This window comes from Xiphophorus maculatus, chromosome 21 (genome assembly GCF_002775205.1).
Source record: "Xiphophorus maculatus strain JP 163 A chromosome 21, X_maculatus-5.0-male, whole genome shotgun sequence".
Classification (NCBI taxonomy): domain Eukaryota; kingdom Metazoa; phylum Chordata; class Actinopteri; order Cyprinodontiformes; family Poeciliidae; genus Xiphophorus; species Xiphophorus maculatus.
Window position 1 is genome coordinate 5,541,457 of NC_036463.1, and position 16,778 is coordinate 5,558,234.

The 16,778-nt window shown below is 36.1% G+C and overlaps 1 protein-coding gene across 2 annotated transcripts in view; it reads right to left on the reverse strand.

Moving 5' to 3' along the window:
- The window catches only part of apbb1ip (amyloid beta precursor protein binding family B member 1 interacting protein), a 29,802-nt gene that overhangs the window by 11,685 nt on the left and 1,339 nt on the right, over nt 1-16,778 (reverse strand). The window contains exons 2-6 of one of the 2 annotated variants that reach the window (XM_023326436.1): nt 11,633-12,011; nt 4,847-4,906; nt 3,639-3,726; nt 2,498-2,790; nt 29-106 (exon numbers count right to left, since the gene is read on the reverse strand). In XM_023326436.1, coding sequence (XP_023182204.1) covers nt 29-106; nt 2,498-2,790; nt 3,639-3,726; nt 4,847-4,906 — 519 coding nt within the window. In that variant the 5' untranslated portion in view covers nt 11,633-12,011. Of the gene's footprint in view, nt 1-28; nt 107-2,497; nt 2,791-3,638; nt 3,727-4,846; nt 4,907-11,632; nt 12,067-16,778 lie in introns of those variants that run through there. The other variant, XM_023326435.1, reaches the window with a different exon arrangement.

The following is a 16,778-nucleotide window of genomic DNA, read 5'->3' on the forward strand; positions in this document are numbered from 1 at the left end:
ATGTGGAGTTGAAGTTTACATGTCTTACCTTTTTCACTTTGGCTTCCTTTAGCTTCTCCAAGGCAAGCTTGATTTTATCTGCCTTCATCTGAGCTTCGATTTCTTCCTAAACAGGAAAAACGACAAATAGAGGAACTGAGTTAGTAGATGCTATTCTGATTTAAGCAACAATTAATAAATAGTTGAGGGAAGATACTCTCTCTTTGTTAGCTCTTTCCGTTTTTGACCTACAAACATTATAACATTACAAATCAGGTTTATTGGCTCGAATTCTGGTACAAGGCGGTGTGGTTTACAACGGAGCCACATCTTAGATTCATTGTTAAGCTGTTGTTAGAGTAAGATCAGACAGACTGCTGCTCAAAGTAGGTGAGAGTGTTTAGAGTAAACAAAGGTGGCACAGGGTATAAGAAATGCATACCACAAAATACTCAAGACTACAAAGTAAAATTATACCGCAGAGCTGAAAATAAGCATAATAGTTGGGCCCCAAATGTCATGTTTAACTCAGTTTGTGACCGCATTATTAATTTAGTAGTTTGCAAAAAATTGCATCTCCAAATATGTTTTCTACCTGCCTGTGAAACCTTGGTAAAAGTCTTCAATCAAACTATTAAAAAACCCAAACATTTCTGTACTGTGTAAAACTTTGCAATCATAACTTGCTTCTTTACATTTTCCTCCCAACCAGAAAGATTTTTCTGCTGCCGGTTGAAGCAGTTTCATAAAACAATCCTACAGACTTTTCTTTTAAAGTTTTTCTTTAGACCTTTCTTGTTTTTTCAGCCATTCCTCATTTCCTCAAATCTGTTCATTTTCCGTGTACTGTCATGGTTAATTTTGGTTCTGACGTCTTTTCTTTTTATCTTTCTGTTAACATTCTCATTATTTCTCATGCTATCTTTGTCTGGTATCATAACTAGATGGAACATTACTGGAAAAAGTCCAAAAAAACAAGGTGGAAAACTTCAGAAAGCTTTTTATCAAGAAAACTATACTGATGAGGAAAATATTAAAGCTACAGTAAGCAACTTCTGTTTAATAAAAACCATTTTATTGTTTTTTTTTGTTGTTAAAACTGTCACCATATTGTGACAATGTAATACGACACAGATAATCTGTGAAAAAAATAAATCTCCTCCTCCTCTTCCCTGAGCTACTATTGCCATATGAAGAAATGCAATCAGAGCCAAGAGGAGGGTCTGAGAGCTGTCAATAATCCTTGTGAATGCGCTGCTAAATATGCCAATGGCAGAGAAGCACTTACCATTACCGAAAAACCGTTTATCTACTGTCATCATAAGAAATGCTAACTAGCAATATGTAAAAAAAAATATTTTTTTTTACAAAGGTTGCAAACTGCAGCTTTAAGGTTTGGCTTTCTTATCAGAAAGGTAAGTATGTTTAGATATTTGTAAAGTGCGATTATTTTCAGAATCCAGTTAGGGTTTTTGCTTCCAGTATTGCCAGTTTCCAACAAACAGGAGCAGTCTTTACATTGATAGTAACATCAACACTGTACGTTTAAAGACTATAAAGCTAACCTGTACACATCTCGCCTACCAGTGACGCACACTTTTGCCACAGCTGGTGTTTTAACCACAGTAAAATGAGGTCAGGAGCTCTGTTAAAGCAATAAGCTCCCGTCTACCTTACCTACCCAGGCCATCCAAAGACTGACACTGTTTTACTTCCTCTAGACCCCCTGATCCTGTTACAGTTTTCGCATGGTCGTATGCATTTGATCTGTTCCAGACAGACCCTCAACTGTTTCTCCTCACGCGTCTCTCTGATTCCAACAGATGGATCTGGTTATCTGTGACCTCACTGTCTGACTGCTATAAGACCTGAACCACTCTTTTTTGAGTTTCACAGAGACAGGAGGAAAAAAAAATAAAGAAGTCATCTGAAATTTACATAAAGGGAACAGCCTTGTCAGAGGTGGGATGATTAAACTACATAGCACATTTTAAAAAACGAAGAAGAGCTAAGCATAATTATTATTGTGTGTAAAAAAATTCAGGCAGTAAATGAGATTTACAATTCATGAGAGGTCAAAAATGTCAAAAGTCAAGAAGTAATGTGGTAAGGTACAGATTTTAAAATATAGGAGTATATTTTAGAAAATCCATGTTATAAATTCCTTTGTTTGTTTACTTCAATGCTAAACTTAGTGTTTTACATCAGGCACCTTGTTGGGCGGCTAAGGGGGCCTTCAGGAATAGATATTGAGCCGTTAGCGGATACTATTCTGGATACTTTTACTTTTACTTGAGTAAAAATACGTTGAAGTAATGCTGCTTTTACTTGACTTTACCCCATTGGCGTTTAGCCTTGTAGTGTCTACCTAAAGAGTAAACTCCTCCAAATGTTACCTTCATTCAAAGTCTCACTGCTTTTAAAATCTGGACCGGTACCTGTAAACCTTTGGAAGTGAAAAGGTCATTGTCATTGATGTCTAGATGACAATGACCTTTTCTAGAGTGAGGACCCGTACCATTGTGGGTTTTGATGACTGCAGAGGGGGAGGCGGCAGGGGTGAGGTGGTGGAAGAAGATGTGGTGGTGACACTGCTGCTTCTGTTATTTCCTGGAGATGGTGGTGATGTAATGGAGGAGGCAGGCTGGAGGCCCAGGCCTTTGGGCGGTGGAGGCAGGTCTGATGAAGACGATGGTGGCGCTTTCAGACCTTGTATTTCTGCTTCCAGTTTCTTTTCTGTCTCACTGAGGTCGGCCACCAGGTCGGCCATCAGGGCGTCCAAGTCATTGTCCTCCAGGTCATGTAGGGACGCTGGTGGAGCAGAATCAAACCATCAAGACGTAATTCAAATGTTGTATGGTCCTTTCATGTCCTGTTAAACTGAGACTGGCTCTTATTGGGTTTCAGGAACATTGTACATGGGAAGTTTGCTTCAGTTTTACCACTTTTTATCTTCCTTATTCAAAGAAAAAGTCCACAGAAGACTGCTGATGCACAGTGTCTTCATGCATTATTTTACTTTCACACTTTAGTTTTACTTCCGCTCCTGAACCTTAAAGCCTAAAAAATCCAATTCTGATTCAGGACTGATGAAATACCAAGTATTAGTAATCATCACCGTCATTAATTAAATATGAGTCACTGATTAATTACATATAAATTTTTGTATTCTGTTTTTTTATACAACAGATATTTTATGGTTGATATGATGTATATCTATATTTATATACTGAATTTTGCACTCTTGGAGTAGTTAAAGGGACAGTGGCGTCTTACTTAGCTAACTTAACGCAATAACAGGCTAACAAAAGCTAAAAATGTAAATTGTAGTTTTTGTAAAGGCTGACTTCTAGCATATAATTAAAAAAATATTCTGTAAGAATTAAACGAGCAACATAGAGAAGAGAGCTGTGAACATCAAGGGTGTGACCTTTCTTTGAAACTCTCAGCTCTTATGAACATAAGGTGTGATTAAACCCTGATCTCTGAAATGTTAAACAGATCAAACAGAGCAACTAAATGATTTCTTTTTTCTTCTAATTTTCCATTTTACTGATGAAACCAATGACTGTGTCCTGTCTTTACGTAACTTTAGAAGTTATTGTGTAAGTGACTTGCTGTCAGAGAGAGTTTGACAAAAACAAAAAAAGGAAAGTCACCGTTCAGACCAGTAAAACCGACAGAGAAGTCGATTTGGTGGCTAGTGCTGGGGTGCGGTTCAGGAGGTTCGATTTCCTGTCCAAGACTCTGCAGACAAGAATTAAAAAAAAGACTATTTATGAGAATGTGATTATTTCTGTACAGGGAACAACAATTTCTCATACGTTTATGCTGGTACAGTCACAAATTAATATTATGCACTGCAAAAACACTAAATTTTACTAAGTATTTTTGGTCTAGTTTGTAAAGCAAATATTTTAGTACACTTGAAATGAGACGAAACTAACTTACAAAAGACTTTTCAGCAAGATATATGAGTTTGTTTTAAGTCAATAATTCCTTATTATTGCTGAAAAAGAACTAGATCCACTGGCAGATAGTTTAACTTGTAGCAAGACATTTTTCCCATGTTACAAGTTAAATAATCTGATAATAGAACTAGCACTTTTTCATAAATTTTAAGGAATTATTTACTTAAAACAAGCCTCTATATTTTGCTAAAAAGTTACTTGTATGTTAATTTTGTCTTATTTCAAGTGCAATAAGATATTTGCACTAGAAACTAAAAAATACATTCAAAAATTGTGTTTTTGCACAAAATTAGTGACTGTAATGGACTGTGATCACAAAGATATAAAATTATGTCACCAGCATACATTTGCTAAAAGTGGTAATGCTGCTGTGTGAGGTAGGAGGATGAAAAATATTAAAAAATAAAGTGGATCGAGAATACAGCCTTGAGGAACCCCACATGTGATTGTTCACACACATTTGATTCAAAATCTTGCAACACACTGAGTTTCCCACAGTAAAAACATATGTGCAAAATGAATTAATCTTTCCTAATAAATTATAATTATATACAGTTAAATTTGTGCTAAAAACATTTAGCTTAGATTTTTTACAGTAAGAAAGAAATCTAATAATTAACTGATGATTTTGAAATCAATCGAATGAGTGGAAAACTAACTTGTACTTCCACATTTGGAAAAGAAACATATCTTTGAGTAAAGTTTATCCTTGATTTGACATTAAACACATTAAATCAGAAACCTTGTCACTCTTACTTCACACTTTTCTTTTTCTACTTTATTTTCTCATGTCATCTCAAAAAATAAAACTTTCTAAAAGACATAAAAAACTGGCACATAAATCCAAGTGGAGATTTAAAAAAAAAAAGGAAGAAGTATTGCTAAAAGTTTTTCACCTGAGTGAGGAGGTCCATCTCCCCCAGCAGGTCGCTGAACATAGCGTCAATATCATCCATCTGAAAAAAACAGCAACAAAAGAGATTTGATTTGCTTTCACATAAACTAACATAGAGAAACAGCAATATTTATTTTAGTGTAACTAACATAATGCAATCAAGAACCAGAAAACACATAAAATATAAAACAATTAAAACTGAAACTCAGTTCTCTTTCGAATCAGATGATCTAATCACAAGAAATAAAACCGCAGTCCCAGTTTCTGATGTTTGAAAGAGAGACATGTAATTCAAAATAACTTTAATGCATGAAAAGGAAGCAACATTATGAAGAAAGATGAAAAATATAAAATTTTCGCTCATGTTGGCACTGTAGCACAGCTAGCCGCTACTGGATATGAGAAAAGCGGCCATTTAAAATGAGCACACCAGTGCTTCAGAAGTAACATAAAGGTTTGTGAGGAAGTTTGAAAATAGCCCTTATGCTGAGCTAGTAGTGACTGGAGGCTTGAAAAAGCAGCATTAAAATTACAAGGAGCTTCAAAACCTTGGTAAACTATTATTGATTATGTTTCTGGATTTGCCCAATACTTGGGATTTATGGTGCTCCTGTTAACATCTGTGGCAACAACAATGAAGTTCAAGCCTTTTGAAAAGTAATGACGATGTTGTTTAGGCTTTTTACTTTGGAATCAAAATTGGTTCTGAAAAATGGGAAATTTGGTCTATTTCTGATTTTTTGATATATTTAAAGTTAGATTCACATTCTAGAGCTTTTAAATTATCAACACTGGATGAAGATTTGGTGAATTTGCAGCATAGAAAAATCTAATTCTTAGTTCAATATTTGCAAAAACGCTTGTGGAATATCAGTTTTGTTCTTGTTTTGCGATGAAATATAAACATCCACAATCTTATGCCAGAAATGAACTACAAATATAATAATTGCTGCTTTCTTTGCAGATGATTAAATGCAATAGTGACAAAGAAATCTAAAATGGGATCTTGGAGATCAAAAGTTTAGATTTAATGTTCATGCAACTCAAACACTTTCCTTTAAAATGTGTGCAGAAATATGTTCCCTGAAGCTGCACAGTCTTCATCTTCAACACGCATTAATTGGAGAGAGACTGCATGCATAACTTCAGGCATTCGATATTTGTCGAAACTTGCCACGTCTTGTTGTACGTGTTGAACAGGTGAGTCCTATTTTGCATTTCTGTAAAACTTAAAGCGATGCAGAGTCTTGGTACGTCTTGAGGCAACATTTGATTTGCACCACTCTTCACACAAACACCCCAAAGTTCAAATACTGGTCTATATTAAGACATTCAGTCCGGTTTCATTTACGTAATACCAAGCGAGAGATTATGAAATGCATGGTTTTAATTTTAGTAGGGGCAGAGTTTAACACACAAGATGCTAACAAATAAGATTAAAAACATTTTCAGATCATAAAAAAATCCCTCAAACATTTTGAGCTCTCCAAAAACTAAACTACATGATCAAAATCAATTATTTAAAGTTAAAGCAAAATAGCCCAAGAAACCGCTAAAGTGGTTGTTTTTTAAAAAACATCTCCATAAGCCTTACTGTAATCATGTTGAATCAGCTGCCAGCAGCGTGTATTTTTGCTGCCTCTATCCTCAAAGTGAATATTATGATAATCCCTGAATTTGGAGTCAAAACGGAGTCCTGGATTTGTTTTTCTCACATTGGAAAATAAGAAGTAAATTGTGGATGTTATCTTGGTTGTCAGTGTGGCGCTAATGGTAGACTTCCAGCTATTATGCAAAATTCACCTTTTGCACATTTTTGTACTTCCATTTGGGTTTCTACTGCTTCTAAAAACCGACCAATCGCTTAAAAAAACAAACACCCAGCTGGTTTTTGGCAATAAATTAATGATTTTTGGTGTCTGGAAAACGAGCCATTACAGAATGGAATGTCACAAATCTGACCGTTATCTAGCAACCCCAGCCAGTTACCTAGCAACCACAGCTGAATTAAAGCACATTTGGTCAGTTGGTTTTACCACTGTGTGCGCTGTACAATGGCTGCTGGAAAAGACAAATGTTTTGTTGTTGACTTGTCATTCAGAAACCACTTGCTGCATTCTTGTTTGTTGTGCAGGAGGCTCTACTTCTGTTTTTCAAAGATGAATGGTTGCATAACTGTGCATCTTTTTGCAGCTACTCTCTTGTGTGAGAGTAAGTGTTGAGTTGGGGGCGTGGCCAGAAGCAGCTCGTTTGGATTTAAAGTGACAGGAGGCTTTAAAACAGCTCATTCTGAAAGGAGATCAGAACAAATCTCATTGTTTAAGAGAGATTTTGTACAAAAAATGCATGTTTTGTATAGGCCATCAGCCTATCCTGACCTGTTGATAGAAACATAATAGATCACCTTAAAAAGTGGTTGCAGCATCCATATGGTTTCCTAAAGTATTCCTGTTAGTCCTATAAAAATCTTGACTTGGCATTGGAAGAAATAAAAAGCCAATTAAAGATGAATATTAATTTTTTCTTTTTGAAACATAAGTTTTGGAAAAGTGAAAACTAGCAGCTACCATCTTAGATACCTTCTTGGTTTAATCTCCACTCACTTATCATTCCATACTGATGAAATCAAATGTTGATCTACAAAATTCAAGTGATGTGCATATTGGAGCATCTGGAGAGTTTGAGTCTTTACCATTTAACCATGTTTGGGGAGGGCACGCAGACTGGAGAGGAAGTGGTAGAAGGGTTAACTTCCTGTCATTCTGCAAACTGAAATCATCACGGAAATGGTGTCAGCAGCCACCTGCAAACTGAATTTGTACTGCCTTTCTCATTTTCGGTGCACCTCTAGGAGAGGAGATGTTTGTGGTCGAAGTAAAGTGCTAATCCATTAAAAATTAGTAATTTTCTTTAATAATACCAAAAGGTCTACAGCTCATTTTCTTTTATATTCTTCTCCTGGCATCACATTTTATCTTCCATAATGAAACCAGCTCAATTTTTCAACCCGGCTCACATGAGGAAAGGTTTACTCTGTCAGTCAGACGGCTCCGAAATGTTAATTTCCGAGGCCCGATGCCTTAAACAGACGACTCCCAGCTTGCAGAGGAGTGAAAAGAAGAGCGATTACATTTGGACGGATTGTGAAAACATCTGCTGATGAAGGCAAAAGCGGACCTGATCCTTAAGACACTTCCTTCTTAAATAAGGGTGAACATGCATCACCAGCAGAAGTGTCAAAAAGCACACTAATGGAAACACTGCAAAAACTCAAAACCAAGTATTTTTGTTTAGTTTCTAGTGCAAATAAGACAAAACTAACATACAGCAAGAGACATGAGCTTATTTTGAGTGAATAATTCCTCAATGTTGATGAAAAACTACTATTTTCATTGCCAGATGATTTAATTTATAACATGGGAAAATGTGTTGTTATAAGTGAAATAATCTGTCAATGGATCTAGAAATTTTTCATCAATATTATTATAATTATTCACTTAAAATACACTCATATATCTTCCTGAAAAGTTACTTGTAAGTTAGTTTTGTGTTATTTCAACTGTACTAAGATATTTGTATTTAAAGTACACCAAAATTATTTGGTAAAATTTTGTGTTTTTGCAGTTCTGAGACAAACCCAAAAAAGGCCAAATGATTAAATTACGCTACCCTAAATTAAAATAATAACTGAATCCTTACATTTGTGGATGTATTAACGACTATTTAAAAAACTTAAATTTGATTAAAACCATTCACACGTTGCCTGAAAACCACAGGATGTCTAGATACTGACACAGACCCACTGTCTCTTTAAGAGGAGGGGCTGTAGTAACTGTTTTCCAAATGTGCTGCACATTATTTCCAAATTAAGAAATAAAAAATATAAAATTTGTTATAAATTAAAGAAATTAACCAACAGTGTATGTAAGCTGTTAAAGAAAGAGTCTGTATTGGTAGTAGTATTGACGGAAAATCCTGATGTTCCAGGATGGTTGGACTCCATCACAAAGTTCTTCAGGATTTTTTGGTTGTTTTCTAGTTTTCTATTGGGTTACTGAGAAAAAAACAAACTCCGATCCACCCAAAAACCTCGGTCTCGGTTTGTTGAAGTGAACTCTGATCCGGTTCAAATGCTTACGTGAACACCAAGCGGACTGGAGACAGCTACAATAGCAGGAAGCGGACAAAAGCTCAGGGCATTCTGGGTAAATACAACCAAAATAAAAGCATGATGCTAACGCTAGCTGTAGAAATGGCTTGAGGTCAAATAACCATTAAAATCTGTTAACATTTCGAGAAGAAGGAAGTTGCTCTCCGTGTGTTCTTCAGACGTTTTGTAATTTCCTTTAGTGGTTATTGGTGCAGCGCCCCCACAGGCGAGGAGGGGAAGAGGTTTTTTTTTTAAAAGGTTTGGTTTGTTTGAAACAGTGAAATGTAAGAAATGTTGTAATTTTGGTCCCAAACCAAACTGAGTTTACTGGACTGAAAACACACCAAGTTGTTGATCGCGTGCTGTATACCGTCTTGTTGAAACAGCCATTGAAAAAAACACGACTTCTTTATACAACTCATGAAATGTTGCTTCATTTCTCTGTAGGTCAAAGTATTATTATACAAATCGTAGTAAGGATTTCTGCTGGATCTAAGAAAAAATGCTTTTAAATGCAATAATTGTAGTGTGTTAATTTTGTTCATTTTTCAGTGAGATATGCACTGGCTGCTTTGTTTTCTTGAGTTCAAGCTTAAACGTAATTGAAGTTTTTATCTGTCTCTTGGTTCATGGAATTTCTCTAAAGTTTTAATTGAAGAAAAGTTTCAGAAAATAGCTAAAATAACTGCTTAGAAGTTCCTTGTTATACAATAGAGGCCTAGACAATGAAAGCTATTAAGTTAACTTAATTATTTTAACTTTTGTTAATGACGTGGATTCTAAATTCACATTATAATCGTCCTAAAAACGTCTTAATAATTCTTAAATTCAACTTGCAGAAACTCTGGTAACCTCCTAGTCATGACATGTTTAATACTTAAATAATTTCTGATCTTTTTAGCTGATTAATGTAACATTTTATACACTTTAATTGTTTCCCTCCTCACCAATTGCCTTTATACTCAAAGTATGACATTTTTCCAAATAATGTTTAGAACAAAACTCACATTTTAAGGAGTAAAATGTGAATCACAAAGAAAATATAAAGTACAGTTACTTTGGTCAAATTTGACTTGAATACATCTAAAGTTACTGATCAAAAATGTTACTGAAATGGAAGTAAACATTACCTAATTAAAATGTTGCTTTAAGTAAAAGTTACCTAGTTACTATGAATATTTGTGAGGTGTTTATTATGTGTACTTTTAATGAGATTTAAATTTTCAAAACTTTATTTTTTTGTTAATTTTATTGATATTTATTAGCAGATATGATTTCAGATGTAACACTTTATTCAAAACAAACTCAAATAAAAGTTCAGGTACCCTAAACAACTTAAAAAAGGAAGAGTTACAGACAAATTGTACTTAATTACAGCAACGTGAGAAAATTAAATTAAAGCTCTTATGTACTTTATACTTTAAACTTGCAACTTTTTTGAGTGAACCAGTAAAGCTAAGCTAGCAACATGCATAAATAGGTGCTACAGTCGACTTATGAAAATATATATTGCAGTTTCTTTTAAAAACAGGGATTAATATGGTTAACAATGTTGGACTGGATTATTTTAGACTCAAGTTTACTTGTATAGCATCGGTTAAGTGGCAGTTTTTACCACGTGAAAGTTTCTGACTTTAACTGAGAAGAAAACGGCAGGCTGCCCTCTCTGAGGTGAGATGGAGAGAACAATGACAGTTTTCACTTCCTCTTAAACACGCACTGAAACTCTTCATATCGCCTCACAATCAGATTTGAACATATAATTAAAATGCAGAACTGAATATTTATTCTCTACAGAACCATCCAACAAAACGTCAAACATGTTTGCACCGTTTTATCCACGAATGCGTTGAAATTCAAAAACAGACGCAGAAGCAACGATGGCTTTTACTTGGATGTGATATTTATATCTAGGAGACGCGTTTACAGAGATTTAACGTAGAGAAATTAGAGTAAAAGACGTCGCCTAAGGGGATGAAAAGCCATGACTCATAACCGACACAACACAAAACAATTTCTTATCTTCATTTCGTCATTGTATTTTTTTAAAACCCCAAATCCTGTCTGCACGAGTCACAGAGTAACGCGATGGCTAAAATGGTCCCTGACGACACGAAAAAGACGCCGCCTCAACCAAAAAGACCTTTACTTCTTCTTTCCGAAGAGGCTTCACATCCACATTTAAAAAGTTTCTCTTATATTAGCAGCAAACTGAAATCACCAGGCGCTTTACAAGCAAACCTGATGGTTTTATGTCGTTATTGTGTAAGCGCAGCAAGTTTCAGGCTACACCCAGTTAGAAATAAACACATATGAACTTACATCCCTTTTTATCACACCAGCTTATGATGCATGGTTGCTTTACGTAAACAAAACCACCATATTTACCTTTATTAAATTAAACAAACTCAATATTTTATCATTTTCTTGACGAAAAAGTGGAAACTGTAATATTTTCACTTTTAAAAGCTGTTTTTTCTATTTAACATCCTTGTTTAGTAAAAGAAAAATAGAAAATCATTCAAATGAAGTGACTAACAATCCGGACATTCCTGGTATAAGTAAAAAGTAGATCAGTTGTAGGTGTTTACCGTTACCTGCAGGTACAACACTCAAATAAACAGAGATGTAACTCACCTCTTCAGTTGTAATAATCCTCAATTCACCAGTTTGTTTCAAAATAAAAGCCACATGGACATTAGATCCACGCTGAAATCTCGCTCAGCTAAAAAAAAAGCCTAAGGTGACGGCCACATGCACGCAGATCTGGGTGTGCTGATGCGGCTTGCATTTGGGCTCTCTGACTGTTTCTTCCTGCTTAACGCGGAAGTTCAGGTCCAGACCTGCCACTGCATTCCTGCTGAGAGATAAAAACTTTCACAATCCTGGACCGATCCGCCTCCCCCCGATTCACCGTCGCTCCTTATCGTCTCCACAAAACTGCTTCAGAAGTTCCGAGTTTGCTTTGGCGGAGAGAGGAGATGCAGAGAAACGCTGGAGCAGATGATGGAAGTTTCTGAGAGAAAGCAAAGCTGAATCAGCCATCTTGGTTAATAATTCACCATAACAGAAACTGATTTACAGCAAGTCTTCAGGCAGCAGTGGCAGCGCTGAGCTGCAACCAACGTTATTACAGTTAACTAAAAGCCACAAAATTACAGAAACTGAAACTGAGAAAACATTGTGAGTGAGTGAGTTTACCTAATACATCTCTTATAACGATTTGAGGAAATTGATTTTCCTTCCCAAGCAGCATTAACATCTTACCAGAGACCCCGTTTCCAAACCCACAGCCAAAAGTACAACATATAAAAAGAAACATCAATGTTTAGAGTGTTTTTATTCTCTATTCAGTAATTATTACATTCATTTAGCATAAATGTTTCCTCAGATTGTCTGATTTTAATTGGCCATGGCGGAAAGTTTTATTATCAGCTAATATATTATGAATTTATTACCGCACAGTTCAATTTTTCATTACAATCCCCATTTGATTATAGGAAAATATGTAATTTTTTTATATTAATCACATAAATTGTATTTTATTCACACAGTTCTTATGTTTTTTTTTCTAATCAGAGCTTTAGAAGTAACATTTAATTTCAGTGATCGATTAGTCACAATTAATTCGATTAATCGTTTTTACCCTACTAATAATTTCTTATTATTACTGGATTTTATTTAATGGTGTTAATGTAAAAAGGATGTTGCATACAAATAACCAAACTTTTCACATTGCTGCAAAGATTTAAAAACTACAACCTTTAGATGCTACATTGTGTTGATCTATTGCAGAAAATACCAATGTTCAAAAACATAAGTGTTTTTTTTTCTCTTTACCGGTAATCAGGTCAGGACATCTTAACAAACCGCTGTGGTGCAACTGTGTCTGTTATCTTCAGGGGAACCAGAAAGATTCAAACCATCATGCTATGAATATCTTCCATTATCTCTTCATGCAGACACTGGATTCCTACTTCTGAGGCCAACAAACAAGATTTCATTTCTGTTTTTATGACGTTCAAGATATTTACGCAAAGATATTCTCTAAAGCAGTGGTTCTCAAATGGGGGTACGCGTACCCCTGGGAGTACGTGGAGGTACTGCAGGGGGTACGTGAAGCTTTTCAAAATATCTTTAAAAAATCAGTAGGCTCCTCATAATAAGTCTTGGGAAAAATTGTTTTGTAAAAAGTTCAATAAAATATAAATGTGTGTTCATGCACTGAATTTTATATTCAGTATTTAGTTTCAATATCCTTTAAAATAAAACGGACCCCCCCACCAAGTTAGTTTGACCCACGGACCCAGGGCACTCGTCAACGACCTGTCGTTATCATGATTACACTGTAACTATGGAGACGTGGCTAAAGCGTAGCAGCAATGCTGCTGAAAGTACAGATAAAGTGAAAAAGAGGGCAAAACCAGAGCCGACGAAGTACATAATGTACATGGGAAAGTATGTTTTAATGGGATTTACGTCCACGATCTCTGTACCTCTTTTTTATTCCAAAAATGTTTTGCCCGTGTCAGGGGGTACTTGACTAAAAATATATTTTTAAGGGGGTACATCACTGAAAAAAGTTTGAGAAACACTGCTCTAAAGGACAAATGTTCCCCTGTCGCTAACTGTACTTTTACAGTAATACTTGACTCTCTGAGTTATGTAACTATTTTAAGCGGTATTTTCCTCAGGTCTGATGAGGAAAGCAGACCGCCCCATTCTGTGGCGGAAATCTGTCATCATAGGATGAAGCTGAGCACCAACGGGGGGAAATGAATAACCTCAAATGCCTCCAAGAACCTTTCATGACAGGTGATAAATTAGACAAACACCCCGGGTGCAGGCGTTTGTCCTGACCGCGCTCATTTCCTCGCTGAGGTTGACAAACAGATGGACACCAAAGGCAGACGTCCAAAACGTGAAGGAGAGCATTTCCCAAATAAATCCGCAGATTAATGGCTGTGGAGCTCAGCAGCAGGGACCGAGGCGATTTGTTTGTGTTGTTGAGTCTTTATAACCTCATTTCTGGCAAACAGGGTGGTCCGATGGCGTTGGTTCTGATGGAGGTTCTGTTAAATCTGCAAACCAGCAGTTTTCTAGCTCCAAATTTAAAGCTCGCTCTTGTTAAGTCCTTCAAACTGAGATTACTATTGTCTTGAAGTGAGTGTAGCTAGACTGATTGCTCTGAAAGAATGTGGTTGGTTGGTGTTTGGTCTATCAGCGTTTGGGTCAAAGGTCATTTGGGTCAAAGGTGGATTATTTAGCAATTAGGTGCGGTGAGGTTCATAGCTGGTGAGGCACTGACTTAATCTTAATCATATATACAAATACAGACCCCCTGCATGTTATTGTTTTACATAAGGAAATGTCGCGCATGCAGACAATGCTGCAGGACAAAAACACAATTCTTTAACATGCCATCCATAATTCTGTTAACTCAATCAAACTTGGACATGTAGATGATATTAATGTCGTGCTGTGCTCCACAGCAAAGGGAAAACCCGTTAAAGTACAACTCAAAATCGCGTCGTTCTCCTCTGTAACAGCGCAGCTACGAGCAGACTCGTTGCCATAGCAACTGACAACAACGCCCCTAAAAAAAACACTGAAATATTTCCCACACAATCAGTTTGTTGCAGTGGTATTGTTTTAGGCTTAGTGTTTGTTATTTGATTATTAATAAGTGATTGCTGTGCTAAGAGGAGAAAACTAGAAATATATCGCTGCACTTGACTTTACTGTATGGCTAGCTCACTGTTACTGTGTCTTACTCTGCAGATGTGGAGTCACAATGTCTGGGATCATGAGCGCCCCCTGCCATGAGGCAGGAGAACTGCCTCATGGCAGGGGGAACCTTGAATCTGTTCTCTGCCGTTCCTGATCGCTCCTCAGCACACGAATCCCGTTACACACACAGTTGGTGACAAAAAACACTGTACTGTGGCGGATACAATGTATATACAGTATTTCACACCCGAATGTATACTCTTATTGTGAAGGGGAGATGGTGAGGTGAGAAGACACCAACGGTTGTCCTACATTCTATTTTTGGTTTTGATTGTTTTAGACATTGAGAATAAAACAAGACTCAAATGATTTTTTCGTCTTTTTCAAATCAGTTCATATATTTAATGTTTTTAACCATTTTATTGGCGGCATACAGACAGGAGGAACATGCTCTCATAGAATGGCAGCCAGTGCAGTTAGCGAGAGGTTGATCAATCCCTGGTGAGGATCAACTCGCTGCTGCCTCACCGACAAGTTCCAAGAAAATTAATTTTGAAGTTTCTGTGAACGAAATTGTCCTTCAAAAAAATGTTTAGTTGAGTCCATAGCGCCAGACTGAAGACTTTTATCATCCAGATTTTGGTATAAGGAGAGAAAAGAGAAAAATGATAAATCATGCCAATGGAATTTATTGATCTCATTTTAATTTATTATGCAATTAATTGATTTATTGCTCAATGTGACAGGCCTACTGACCACTGCACGACCCTGCAAAAACTCTAATAAAGTACTTTGGAGCTTGCAACTAACTATTATTTTAGTAATCGATTATTCTCACGATTAATCAGATAAGACAATTGTCATCTTCTGCAGATGTTTTATTCAAACATACTTGATATTAGAAATACATTAAAAGAGAGAAATAAGCAAACATTAAAAAATTAAAAATGTTACTGCCTAAAATGTAATCTGTAGCAAAAGATGCATCTGCAACTAAAACAATACTGCTTAATATTTGTAGCAAAAGTTGATTAATCGGAGATATTTCTTCTTACAGAATTTGAACCAAGTGAAGCTAAAAATGCCACTTGCCGAGTTGGGAAGAACATATTTACAGATAAAGAAGGTTTATCTTCTTACATGCAGAATGTATTTTTGTACAATTTTGGCTTAGTTGTTTTTCTTTCAGGAAATTGCCTTTTTTTTTTTGTCTGTATGCTCCAGTTAACGATTAATCGATTACTAAACTAGTTGATGATTATTTCAGTAATGGATTAATCGTGACTAATTTGATTAATCATTTCAGGACAAGACTTGTTTTGTTTTAACTTGACAAAATGGACATGGGACATGAATACTTTTGCAACGTAACGTTCTCAGAACTGCTGTCTCTTCTCATTCTGCTCACTCTTTGCTTTCTTTTTTTACATTTGTGACCTTCGAAGCTGCAGAAAGCTCCCATAACGTTGAGTTGTGTGTTGAGGCAGCTGCTGGATCCTCCCACTTACACTGACCTGGTTAACACAAACACCCAAACTGTGTTTACATAGAAAAGGTCAGGAGAGGTCAACCTTTTATTGGATAAGTCCAAGGCAGAAGAATGTGAAAGCCGTCCAACTGGTTTTTGGGTCGTCTCTGAGTGAGTTTATCTGAGTCGGCTGTCCAGAAGTGTTTAAATGTTGGTGTTGGATTGCATCACGATTAAAGGTCAAAGGAAGTACAAACAAATTAATACAAAAATTTACTTCCTCTCTGTTTGTCTGTTGTCTCATCTAAATTTTAGAACTATCAAAAAAATCTTTTGAACTGCTGTGGAAGCATTTTGATCCACTTTTCTTTGTGAAACAGTTTCGGTTCAGCCATACTGGAAGGTGTATGTTGTGCTTTACAAATCCCATTCAGATTTATACCCAGAATTTGATTAGGCCACTTTGAAACCATTCATTTTGTATGTTTGGGACATTTGGAGGTAGACTTGCTTGTGTGCTTCCTAATATAAAACCCAAGAACAATTGAGTCCAGAAACTAATGGTCAGACATTATGCTGCAGGAT